General features: G+C 40.2%; 1 protein-coding gene across 2 annotated transcripts; it reads left to right on the top strand.

Annotated features, from left to right (window-relative positions):
• The first annotated feature begins 1,083 nt into the window (after positions 1-1,083).
• On the top strand, positions 1,084-10,963 carry LOC111949644 (LIM/homeobox protein Lhx1). Of its 2 annotated transcripts, XM_023966984.2 has the most exons (6): positions 1,084-1,686; positions 1,827-2,075; positions 4,179-4,402; positions 5,033-5,310; positions 7,316-7,481; positions 9,048-10,963. In XM_023966984.2, the coding sequence occupies exons 2-6, from the start codon at positions 1,906-1,908 to the stop codon at positions 9,425-9,427; spliced, it is 1,218 nt and encodes a 405-aa protein (XP_023822752.1). In that variant the 5' UTR covers positions 1,084-1,686; positions 1,827-1,905; the 3' UTR covers positions 9,428-10,963. The 2 variants fall into 2 exon arrangements, with proteins under 2 accessions (XP_023822752.1, XP_023822751.1); XM_023966983.2 differs by having other exon boundaries at positions 1,084-2,075.
• Positions 10,964-12,581: the final 1,618 nt, after the last annotated feature.

Genomic DNA, 12,581 nt, shown 5'->3' with positions numbered 1-12,581 from the left:
TCTAGKAACCTCTAAACTGTTGAGCCTCTTCGTCTTTCACATCACCCATGCTCCACAAAAGATCAAAGAGAGTACAGCACTGCTGAGATGTATTGGTGGGCAACGTGGATTGAAATAGTGATTAAATTATGATCATGGCAAATAAATGATAACATGCATAAAAGGTAAGAAGAAAGCTATAAGCAGCTGTCAAGAAAAAGATTTCAAGTAAAAGCATATGATGAAAAAAGTTATAACAGCCACCAGGACATAGCCTATATCTCTGATTATTTCGAATTGTGAAACATAATTCCTGTTTTGGGTAAATACTGATTTCTTGCCCATGCCAATTTCATTTTCCATATGTAATTTACACATAATTGCGAATTTGTCTCTAAACTATAATCTAAAACGTTTTAATCCTGAACCACCACATTCGTCTTGGCACATTGGAGAGGCTGCCCATTCTAATAAAAAACATTCGGTCAATATAAGTCTGAAATCAGACCTATGAATTATCTCTTTTCATTGATAATTGAATAACCTATTGTATGGTTAAAGTCAAGTCACTTCTGTAGCCTATATACTATATGCTAAAACTTAGTCAAAATGAGATTTTTCCACAAAAAAAGAAAGAAGAAAGCAACAAAAGCATGCATTCCATCCCATTTTGTTATATCAATGTAAGATAGACATGCTACTGTTTTTAAAACGAAGACTAGCTCTCTCTCGCCCACGGGGAGGATCCATGCAGGATCCGGAGAGAACGTTAATATGCCCATATCTACCTTATCAAATGATTCTTCATGTCCATTCCCTCGCCGCAGACAATTGYTAAGCGGATGATTGTGCTGTTTTTACCTCAACGGTCGTCGTCTTTCCGTCCACATACATTCACTAACATATCACCGTTTCTGGGAATATTTGACAATTGGTTTCTTCAGTTCCCCATAAATAGTACAGAATGCACCGGCTTGGCTTTGAAGGGATTGCTAATGGTTACTTGCATGGCGCGCTGCTGATTGGCTTCTCCACTGCCTGACGTCACGAGCCTGTGAATAAGGCTGGCTCGTGTGCTTTCAGGAACATGCAGAGTACTAGAGACTGTACACGGAGATGTCACACGCATCCTACCATCACTAGCATAATTTACCAAAAGAGAGCTCGAGGGGACAGCTAGCCAACAGAGCAGGAGGAAACCCACTTTTCCTTGAAATATTTTGGTGGTTAATTGTTTCGATTCTTATCGGGTGCTCAACAGTGGATAAGCGGTCATGTCAAAGAACATTGAATTATTTATAGGCACGCGCGTCTTGTTGTGTGACAGTATTGCCCCAAACCCATTTTGTTAGATGTGCGTCTTCAACAGTGACTGGCACACATAGCTTTTTCGGCCAATGCTTCACTTTGACGACCACGGATACTTGCTGATAGGCTATGGTGCTCGCAGTATAACCAATCTTCAGAGGTGGCTTGATAATTTTTGCCATTTGGTTGGCTTCATTTAAGCCGATGTGTGTTGGGTGTATGGGAGAGGATCCAAAGGACTGATTTTCGAGGCGTCAAAGGCTTTGGCACTACCTCACCCGGGAGGACGCATCCTGGCTAACGGTCGCCATCCTGAATTGCATCCTGGCTAACGGTCTCCATCCTGTACTTGGATCCTATAAACCTCCATGCTGACCACTTCAGAGGAGCGAAGAAGAGGTAGGATAGCGACCAGGCTACCCATCGACTGTTTATGTGAACACATTGATCCAGGACCTCCGAGCGAATAAGGAACCAAATATTACAAATACAAAACATCCAATGATCCGTGTGTGTTGTTGATTTGTTTCCTGCTCAAGTCAGAGTGTGAGTGAGACGACCACAACCTCAGGAGGCTGAACAGACCACGGTTGCAGAGTGGGTGCAAATCCAAAGACGATGGTCCACTGTGCCGGGTGCGAGAGGCCTATACTGGACAGGTTTCTCCTCAATGTTCTGGACAGAGCGTGGCACGTCAAGTGCGTACAGTGTTGCGAGTGTAAATGCAATTTAACAGAGAAATGCTTTTCTCGAGAGGGGAAACTATACTGCAAAAACGACTTCTTTAGGTAAGCTTGACCGGTGGGAGCTTGCTCCCTTTCATTCGTCCTTTACTACAGGAATTATTATTTGAAATGTACAGTCTTGAATAAACATTTGCTATGTTTCTGTTTAGTAAACACTACTATCCTAATGTTCTTAGTCAAATGCACAATTTTCCCCAAAAAGACTCCTAAGGATATATTTCAAATACAAAACATTTTCAATATCATTTATTATAGGCTAACAATGAACATATAAACCGTTTTTTGTTTAGTGTAACAAAAAAAAAACAGAGGTGAATCTCTAACTACTGAACTAATAAACTCAAAAGTAGAGCCTATAACTCATTTTAAAATAAATGACATACGATAATTACACCTCATTCCTTCAAATTGTACTTTAGACAACTGTGAAGACAGTACTTTTCTGCCTTTTTCTATCAAAACATTTACCATTATCATTTGCTTATACAAAATGATAGGCATACTCAAGATTAAATACTTAATGAAATGTATTATAGATAGCATTTATTAATACATGAACCACTCTAAATATCAGTTTAAAAAAAGTATAATATCGTTCAAATAGATAAATAATTCCTCCAGAATTTCTAATAAGTGCTAGGTGTGAAGGTGGATTTGGAGGTGGTGCTTCGGAAGCTTTGATTAGGACAGCCAGTAATTAAAGGCATGTTAATTTGTATTCTTATGCTAAAAGCTGGACAGCAACATTAAACGCGTGTGTACTCGTCCTCTGTATGGGGTATGAAGGAAATCACACGTTGTTTATAATGGCGTAGAGGTGAAGAGAAGCGGCTAGAATCAATACTTCATCAGAATAGTGTGGAGGAAGTGTGTCTCGGGCCAGTGGCAAAGCTATCTGCCCAGGCCCTTGTGTTTGCACGGCTCCAGTGAGAAGGATGTGATACGTGGATTTAAATAATAAACCTTTTTAAAAGATCAAACAAGCAGACAATGCAATCACAGACTTGCAGTCAGTGTACACCATCTCAATACACATTAGTTTATGTTGCAATCAACAAACATAGGATCATTACACATTAAGGTAATAACTTGTATATTGCAATGTATATTATGGTGTATAAGTCTTTATTTTCCCAAAACCATAGAGAACATTATTGCCTAATCGTGTTCAACATTTAGGCCTGTTGTTTTGTGTAATTACATGATGATATTCTTTGGTCATAATGATCAGCTAAATTGCGGAATGGACAACACAATTTTTTTTATATCCAAATAGATCTTATTAGGCTTAAAATGCAATTCTAGGCAATTATCTTATTTACACAAAAATATATTTATAATGGAACAAATAATTTTGGATTGGGAAAAGTAAGACAAGTTTTCCGTTGARAATGAATGCAGAAATATAAAATAAGGACAGGGCCTATTACAGTCAACCATAATAATATAGAACAGGACCACATATGGCAATTATGGAATCATTCTCATCTTGAACCATTGTAGGGAGCCAGCAGGCCTATTCATACACTTAGAAAAAAGGGTTCCCAAAATGGTTCTTCGGCTGTCCCCATAGGAGAACCCTTTCTGGTTCCAGGTAAAACCCTTTTTGGCTCCAGGTAGAACTCTTTTGGGTTCCATGTAGAACCGTCTGTGGAAAGGGTTCTACATTGAACCCCAAACGGTTCAACCTGTAACCTAGGTTGAAGAAGGGAAGGTTAAGACAACGAAGTAATTCCATACGGAAGTGTTCTAAAATAAACAAATGAATGTGACCAACTCCATTGATAACTACTAGCGCCGTTTCTAAATAGCAACGCTGGTCCGGTGAATTACAAAGAGTTATGGGGTATTAGAACCCTCTTGTCTTAACCTGTATATTTTGAACATAGCCTGCAACCGAAACGGTTCTACATGGAACCAAAAAGTGTTATTCAAAGGGTTATCCTATAGGGACAACCGAATAACCTTTTTAGGCTCTAGATAACACCTTTTCTTAACAGTGTTGACCAAGCTCTGACCTCTATTTAAAAAATATGTATTTATTCACACTCTCAATATGAAATCGTTGTATACTAACATATATTGTTTGTTTTTGTGCTTAAAAACATTTGAATAATCATGCATTATTCCTGTGTCCCCTCACAGGAGGTTCGGGACAAAGTGCGCGGGCTGTTCTCAGGGCATCTCCCCGAACGACTTGGTCCGGAGGGCAAGGAGCAAAGTGTTTCATCTCAACTGCTTCACCTGCATGATGTGTAACAAACAGCTGTCCACGGGAGAGGAGCTCTACATCATAGACGAAAACAAATTTGTCTGCAAAGAAGATTATCTAACCCATAGCAATGGGAAAGACACAAATCTTCTCTCAGGTAGGCCTATACGGCCAAATGGGCTTTATAATTTTGGGCGCATGGATACTAAATTGTGATGGATGTGACGTGTTCCACCCATCGTTTGATGTTGAATGATCATGCATCAATTCAATGTTTTGATGAAGAAAATTGCCGTACTCTTGCATATATTGTAGGCCCGACGCCTAAATTATTTTATTTTATGGTAAAAACTGAAATAAGGATTTGCGCAATTGCATAGCCTATATTTTCACAAGATTGCTAGAGATTAATTTGTATTTGAGGTCTATTTATGAGCCGAAATATCAAATTCTATTTGCATAGATGTTAATTATCGGCCTTTGGTTGTATGTCTATTGTAGACCCATAAACCTATTGATTTTATTATAGGCCCATTTTATGACATTTAATGAATTGGTCGCTGAAAAGTAACTGATGGACAAATAGTGTTCATAAAAATCATTTTAATCTGCAGAGGTTATTATTAGGCCTATAGTGTAATAAGCTTTACATAAATGCCTAAAAAGGCAAAATAGGCCTACACAAACAGGGCAATATTAATCATTCACGTTCCTCATTTCATTGAACTTATAGGGTTACACATGGACTGTGTGTCTAAGCTTTTCGTGTCCTTTTTCGTTTTTACAGTAACAGCATGTAGCGATCCAAGTTTATCGCCAGATTCTCAAGACCAGTTACAGGACGATGTAAAGGACACTGAAATAGCCAATTTGTCGGACAAAGAAACGGGTAGTAATGAGAACGATGGCGAAAACCTTGGCGGTAAACGACGTGGACCGCGAACCACCATCAAAGCAAAGCAACTGGAGACCCTGAAAGCGGCCTTCGCTGCCACCCCCAAACCCACAAGACACATCAGGGAGCAGCTCGCGCAGGAGACGGGGCTGAACATGAGAGTAATTCAGGTAATGGCAATGACAAATGCACTATAATGACGTAAATATAATTCCTGACACAGCTAATGTCTTATTGGTATGAGAGTGGATGAGGACGGTATATTGCAGAGGGAACGGGCGGTTGTGAGAGGAGGGGAGCTGGGAGACCCTCACGGTGTGCGCTTTCATGGTTACTCACTTATTAAAACGTATGATATAGCAGCTTATATTTTATGGAAAGTATCTCTCTGAGCGCCTGATCAACAAAAAAAATGGCGGGGGCAGGTGGAGTGGGGTCTTGGTTGGCAATTGTTTCTCCATGTTGGGCACCGTGTCAACAGTTCACCACAAACAGTGAGGCTTCATCACAATCACTCCGCTCCTTTCTCATCTGCCTTCCCGCTTAAAGATGGGGTTGCCTAGAAATTGCATGGTCACATTGAATTGAACGAGCGAAAAATTGGCTGCCTTCGAGGTTTATTTGGAAAGCGTAATTTATATGGGTATTTTTGATTCTTGGCGTGCAGGCTGGGTAAACACGCCAACTGGACTGAGACTGGTGAGAGCAATGGGAGTCTTGGCAACGCTGTGCAATCACGTTTTGCGACCACATTTAGCCATGCTGTGACCATTTTCAGTCAAGTGTAAACGCATAAATCTGTTTCAGGAGAATTAAAAATGCCTCCTTATCCCCCAGTCTAGTCTAGGCTAAATCATTTGAAATAGGGTAAATCATTTGAAATAAGCATGCTTTATGTTGACATATAATAATAACAAMAACAACAAACTCAATTATTATTCATAGTTTTAGTATCAATTTTAGTGTTGTTGTTGTTGTTGCTGTCGTTATTATTATTATTGTTATTACCAGTGGTATTTATTTGACATGTTTAATTTTGACAAATTGCGCAACATAATTCTAAAAAGTAGGCCTATCATAAGGATGGCTTTTTTGTCTGGTGGCATTATTTGTGGCCTATTTTCAAGAGTTTAAAATTAGGCTACTAAAAATGAGGCTACTGAAGATGAACCCCTGATTTCAAATAGTTTAGTTGCTCTCTGTATCGTGTCACCTAAGTTAGAAAAATAAATCCTATGTGGACACAAATAAGCGCGTCAACGCAGCTGAGTCTTCCATGATGGTGCTAGTGCTGCCGGGACGTAGACAACTATTAACAAAAGATTAAACGGCATATCATGTAAAAAAAAAAAAAAAAAAAAGAAGGTTTATGGAGATTAATAAAAGTGGCGAGGTTGGATATATAAGAGCGTCAGGGAAGAGCATAATTAGCACAAGGAATTCAAGGGTGGATATATAGATTACGAAATAATAACCTCGCGGAGCCGGTTAATAAATCGGTAACAACCCTCCTATTAAGTATTAATTAGAGATTTTAAAGGTTCCCGCTGCTGCCCCCTCAGTCGGGTTAAATGGAGGGTTAAAAGATCATTACACTGAGGTTAGATCTGTGAGTCTGGAGTGACGATAATTAGTAGTAATCTTGTCCCTGCATACGACTTCACTCCATCACGTCACCACGCACCGAACCTGACCATGCAGGGCAGCGCGCGCACGGGCACAAACAGGGCACCCAGGTTATGCGTGGCCTAGCCCTAGGTGTTGCTTTGATGTTGATCACGGATCTATAAACAAAGCAATGATATTAAAACGGTAAAGGAGTGATAATTCTAAACAAACTGACACCATACATAATGCTTATATTGTTGGAATAGATCTGATATCAAAGTTAGGCTACTTTTGATATAGGCTACCAATCTATAATGATATTTCTACAAATATTTTGACTAACTATGCAATTTCGATTCTGCACATTTACATCATGTGTGTATTCAATGCTTTATCTTAATTAATATATTGAGATTTGTGGTCAAACGTCATTTTGGAAACAGAGGCAATCTTTGGTGTGAGCCTCTCTTTGTCTCCAACTCTCCAGAAGTAATATGTGCACTTAAATTCTTCCAATCCATTTCATTTTCATTAACGTTGCTCTATGCTGACTTGTGTGCTCCGTAGGTATGGTTTCAGAACCGGCGGTCTAAAGAGCGACGGATGAAGCAATTGAGCGCCCTGGGCGCGAGACGGCACGCGTTCTTCCGGAGCCCGAGGAGAATGAGAACGCTAGTGGACCGGCTGGAACCAGGGGAATTAATTCCAAACGGTCCTTTCTCTTACTACGGAGGTAAGACGAGTGATGACACGGCTTGCGTTTCCCAGCGGGTTTATCGGTTTCACATGTTTTTCTGAAATGTCGAATAATTTTACGTGTCCATCAAGTGCTGTTTCCATTTGTCGCGCTGCCCCAGGACGCCTTTGATGACTATCATGGCTTATCAGTTGAGCACAACACACATCATTGGAATATGACCTGCACGGAGAGGAGTGCTTTTAAATGTTTCGGTGTGGATGGACATTATCTACAGATGGATTAGTTAGGATGCTGTGCCAAATCTTCACGTGTTAAAAAAAGTGATTTACAATGGGAGATAATTAACCATTACGCACGARTATGCATGTGCCAAAACACCACAAAAAGGTCTGAAGTGATTCTAAATTGAGTTTGTTAAATTACAATGTTTAAATAACGTGTCTCTTTAAGTATTGTCTCAGATTATAAACTCCAATCATCTGACCCATGTGTCCAAACTAGGAAATAAAAATAAATCAAATAGTGCCAATAAAAAGAACAATTACAGTAGTATGGAGAATCGATCTTGATATGGTGTCCATGTAAGCTAAACAGCGCGCAATAACAATTAATGCAAGATGCCTGAATGAGTCATTAAATATGAATGAATAATTACTAGTACACTATTAATATTGTTCTCTGTATGTCAGGTATATTACGTCAACATTCAAACTGTATTAAGAGGGGAAGATGCTCATTACCAAATTCCCGCGGCCTTCTCTGTGATCCTGTCTGGAATGGGTCCGTTAATAAGTAATACATCCATATCATTTAGGTCAATGGGTTAGTTCGAGAGGGCTCCAAGCCATAGCGTTATCTCACTGACCGAAATTTCTTTACCTTTTCCCTGACAAGATGACATTCACATGCAAGAACGGTGCATTTGTAGGCCTACTCTTTACACCAAAGATTGCCTCTGTTTCCCTGGAAGGTGCTTGAAAATGTGGTTGTGACATGCACTTTGCGTTTCTTTGAGAAATATTTAAAATGTTGATGCTTGTAGAGGGTATTTGCATTTGAGAAATAAACTCACATTAAATTGCGAAGAATTTAGAAAAATGATTAATACACAAAGTCAATCGAATATGTTTATCTTCTTTTCAAAGGACACTGTTTTTGGGCAGTTCACASATTTTTCACCTTGGGGATTGAACTTGCAACATTTCAACGCCCTCTGAATGTAATAATGTAGAATTCTCTTGATTGTAGTGTGCATCCTTATTTCAATTTTCCTATCATGTTTTGTGGATATCAATAGTGTGTGGTGGACTCTGGTCCTTTGTGGTGTACAGTGGGCCTAATAGTATTATGCTGAAATAAAGAAATGGATCTCAGATGGTAAAATCTCTGATTAAATGGTCCCCATTTTAATTAATTTTGCTGCTGCGTTGTCCTCCCCACCCAATTGCAGTTTTGATTTAAGTGTAACATGCTTTGACTAATGTGCCTCGGCGAGGGTTTCTCCTTATGCAACTTCAGGCTATGTATATTCAATGAATTCCTGAATATTTCTGAGATAATTTGTTTCCAGGCTAACCCAGATTTTTTGTCGATCTGCAGATTATCAGAGCGAGTACTACGGTCCAGGAGGGAACTACGACTTCTTTCCTCAGGGGCCTCCATCGTCGCAGGCACAGACCCCCATAGACCTCCCCTTTGTGCCCTCCTCAGGCCCCACAGGCACCCCTCTAGGTGGTATGGACCATCCCCTGCCCGGGCACCACCCCTCCAGTGAGGTGCAGCGCTATTCTGACATCATGTCCCACCACCCTGGGGACTCACCCAGCCCGGAGCCAGGCATCCCGGGGCCCATGCACAGCATCTCCTCTGAGGTGTACGGCCCCAGCCCGCCCTTTACCTCACTATCCCTCAATGGCAGCGGATACGGCAACCACCTGTCCCATGCACCCTCGGAAATGAATGAGGGCACCGTCTGGTAGCTCTAGAGAGCGGACTGTACCATTAAGAGATTCAATAGGGGAGGACAGGAGAGTGGACATGGGTAAGGGCAGGGGTAGGGACACCAGTCAAATCATTTTTTGTCAATCATATTTAATTATTTCATTTCCCCATATGATATTTTTTGCAGGGAAAAAAAATATGGCGAAAAACAAAACGTGGACAATGTGGTTGTAAACATTTACCTTGGTATTGTGTTGATGTTTCGATTGCTTCTTTCTCTAAACCCGAATAAAAAGACCGTCACACATAAAAGACTGTGTGTGACTGTTGACCCTGTGGGCCCTTGGCTGCCCCAGGCCCCTGCTCTCCATGGCTGTGACCCTTCCTGACTCCTGTCAGTGGCCTAGCACAGCGACGCCCCTCCAAACACACGCCACTGGGAAAACAACTATTCTGAAAACAAGTAATATGTCCCACATCCACAAAAACATCATTAGCTACTGTCAAAGACTCAACAGCTTTACAGAAAAAAGAAGGAAGGGTGGTTGGTCTGAACGCTAACCTGTGCCGCTGGCATTAGAAGAAGGCTGAAAGGCGTCAGACTCTATTTATGGCACTAGACGTGTCCCTTGTATTTATTCAAAAGCTCCTCAGACCTCTTTGCCTCTCAAGGCTCTGCCATATTGACACTTAAACAACCTTTTTGACACTAAATATATTTCTGAAGGCCAGGGGAAATACATTTTTTTCTCTCCATCTGGACAGTTTCCTTTTCTTGGTTAAAAAAATCAAACCACCAAATCTGAAGAAGTTGGCCTTCAAAAGGGAAACAAAAGGCAAAGTTATATGGCTTGTGAACCCTTTATTTAAATTGAACAGAACTGGAAATGTTGTTAAATGAAGTCTACCTTCTAAAAATATTTTAATGGGGGTCTGAAAGGGACTTAGAACAGTCAACTGTTTACGTAATATATTTAATTCAGGAGTTAAAAGTGTCAAACATGTTTTAGATTCTCTTGATCCAGATAAAATGTTCCAAGCAACTAACCAAACTTTTGTATTGATTTTATTTATATTGTATGAAGACAAACACGTTTGCTGGGGTTGTGGTTCACTGTGCTAGTTTGTACAAGATGTTGTTTACAAAAAAATAACATAAAAAAACACACAAGTAGACAGTTGCCAAATAAAAATAGCACAAATACTGTAAAAGTGCTTTGCACCATCATCTGCGGAACATGTTGAGTTAAAAAATGCTAAGGAGTAATTTACTTCTTCATTTTTGTCGTCTGCTGAAAAAATTCATAAAGTTGTTAATATAACATACTTAGACAGGTTTTATTTTTGTGTCTTCAAAGGAATCCAAACTATTAAATTAATGGTCGAATATGCAGCTAGCAGCTGCTACTTTCTTTAAATATCAAGCCCTCATGGTATGTCTGTTATTGTTCTAATACCTAAGCTTATGTGACCTCCAGTGCATATTAGACCATTCACTGTATAAATACAACATGTTGAAAACAATTGTGAGTTTTTAATAAAACTAGAAAATATACAACTTGAATGATAACACATTTTCTTTGGACGGATCATCTTTTACCTTAGCTGCATTTTATATATTTAATATTTAAAAATGATACAACTTAAGTGTGGGTTATTTCTCTTATATGTTCTTTTTCAATTTAGTATGAGGGAACTGTTTATGTGTCTCTTTACTGAAGTCAATTGAACAGATTTAGGATAATAAACGATGCAGTATAGTATTTACTAAATGCAAGCAGTTTGATCTGATTTGCATATCCATACAGTGAATGGAAATGTCAACTGCTGTTTTTGCCACACACACACAACCACACACACACACACACACACACACACACACACACACACACACACACACACACACACACACACACACACACACACACACACACAGTAATAACCACATAACAACTGGATGCCGTGCTGACTAGCACTGTAATCACACCATAACACTAATGCCATGCAATGTGTTGCTATGTATGGCGGTGCTCGTCACACACCAATCTGAAGGGACATTTTCTCCAGTATCACAGCAGAGCATGGAACATTGTGCTTGCAATTTTGCGTCTCTCTCTGTTTATAAGAACAATTCATATATGCATTACTGCAGAGATTTGAATAACAAGGAAATCTTGCTGACTTGAGTTATCCCCGTAATAGAAATGGTTGACAACGTTACAGCAGCCAACACAACGGGGACTTCTTCAGTAATTCCACAGAATTCATTGATAAATTATGCTGAAATCGTTTCTTTTCCCACAGTACTTGCAATGGTTTTGACCTCTTGGAAGTTATTCCATTTCTTGGGGTCATGGAAGAACTGTGACGATGAAGAAACTATGAATCTGGGTCTCTTGTAGTTTTAGTAATCCTACCTCATAGGAAGAGATACCTGGTCAGTTGCACAAGTGAATGCATTAAACTGAAATGTGTCTTCCCAATTGAACCCAACCCCTCTGAATCAGAGAGGTGCAGGGGGCTGCTTTAATCAACATCCACAGCACACGGGAAGCAGTTGTTGTTGGGGGTTAACTGCCTTGCTCAAGGGAGAACGGAAGATTTTTCCACCTTGACCGGCTCAGGGATTTGAACCAATGACCTTTCAGTTACTGGCCAAACACTAGACTACCTGGTATTATAGGGGGGTTCTAATCCTTATGTAGACCACATACAAACAAACAAACAAATATAAACAAACAAACATCAACAAACAATAACAAAGTGAAACAAAATAACTTAAAACAAGTACTGGAAGTGCAACATTCTCATACTTCTGATTTATTTCAGTGTATAAAACATAATGACCAAAGGAATGAAATGCATTGAAATGATCTGGTGTTAAAATTATTCATAGGTGTGGGTGGCGTGGCGGTGGGTATAGGATTGTGGGATGTATCCAGGGGAAGAGGCTTTTATCTCTGGGAGCCTGTATGGCTACCTGCTAGCCTGAACGCTGCCTGACTGCCTGCCGGCCTGCTAGCCCCCTGGCCTCTCCAAGGGCCCGGCCCCTGGACCATAATCCACCATGAATTAATCATGGTCCTGAGAGTTAACCAGGCCTGTGGGGCCGAGGGCTTGGGGCCGGTGTGTGTGTGTGTGTGTGTGTGTGCGTGCGTGTGTGTGTGTGTGTGTCTGGAGGATAGGACTATC

Source organism: Salvelinus sp. IW2-2015, linkage group LG22, assembly GCF_002910315.2.
Source record: "Salvelinus sp. IW2-2015 linkage group LG22, ASM291031v2, whole genome shotgun sequence".
NCBI classification, from domain to species: Eukaryota; Metazoa; Chordata; class Actinopteri; order Salmoniformes; family Salmonidae; genus Salvelinus; species Salvelinus sp. IW2-2015.
Note: the sequence above shows the minus strand (reverse complement) of the source record. Positions and strands in the feature narration are given on the sequence as shown.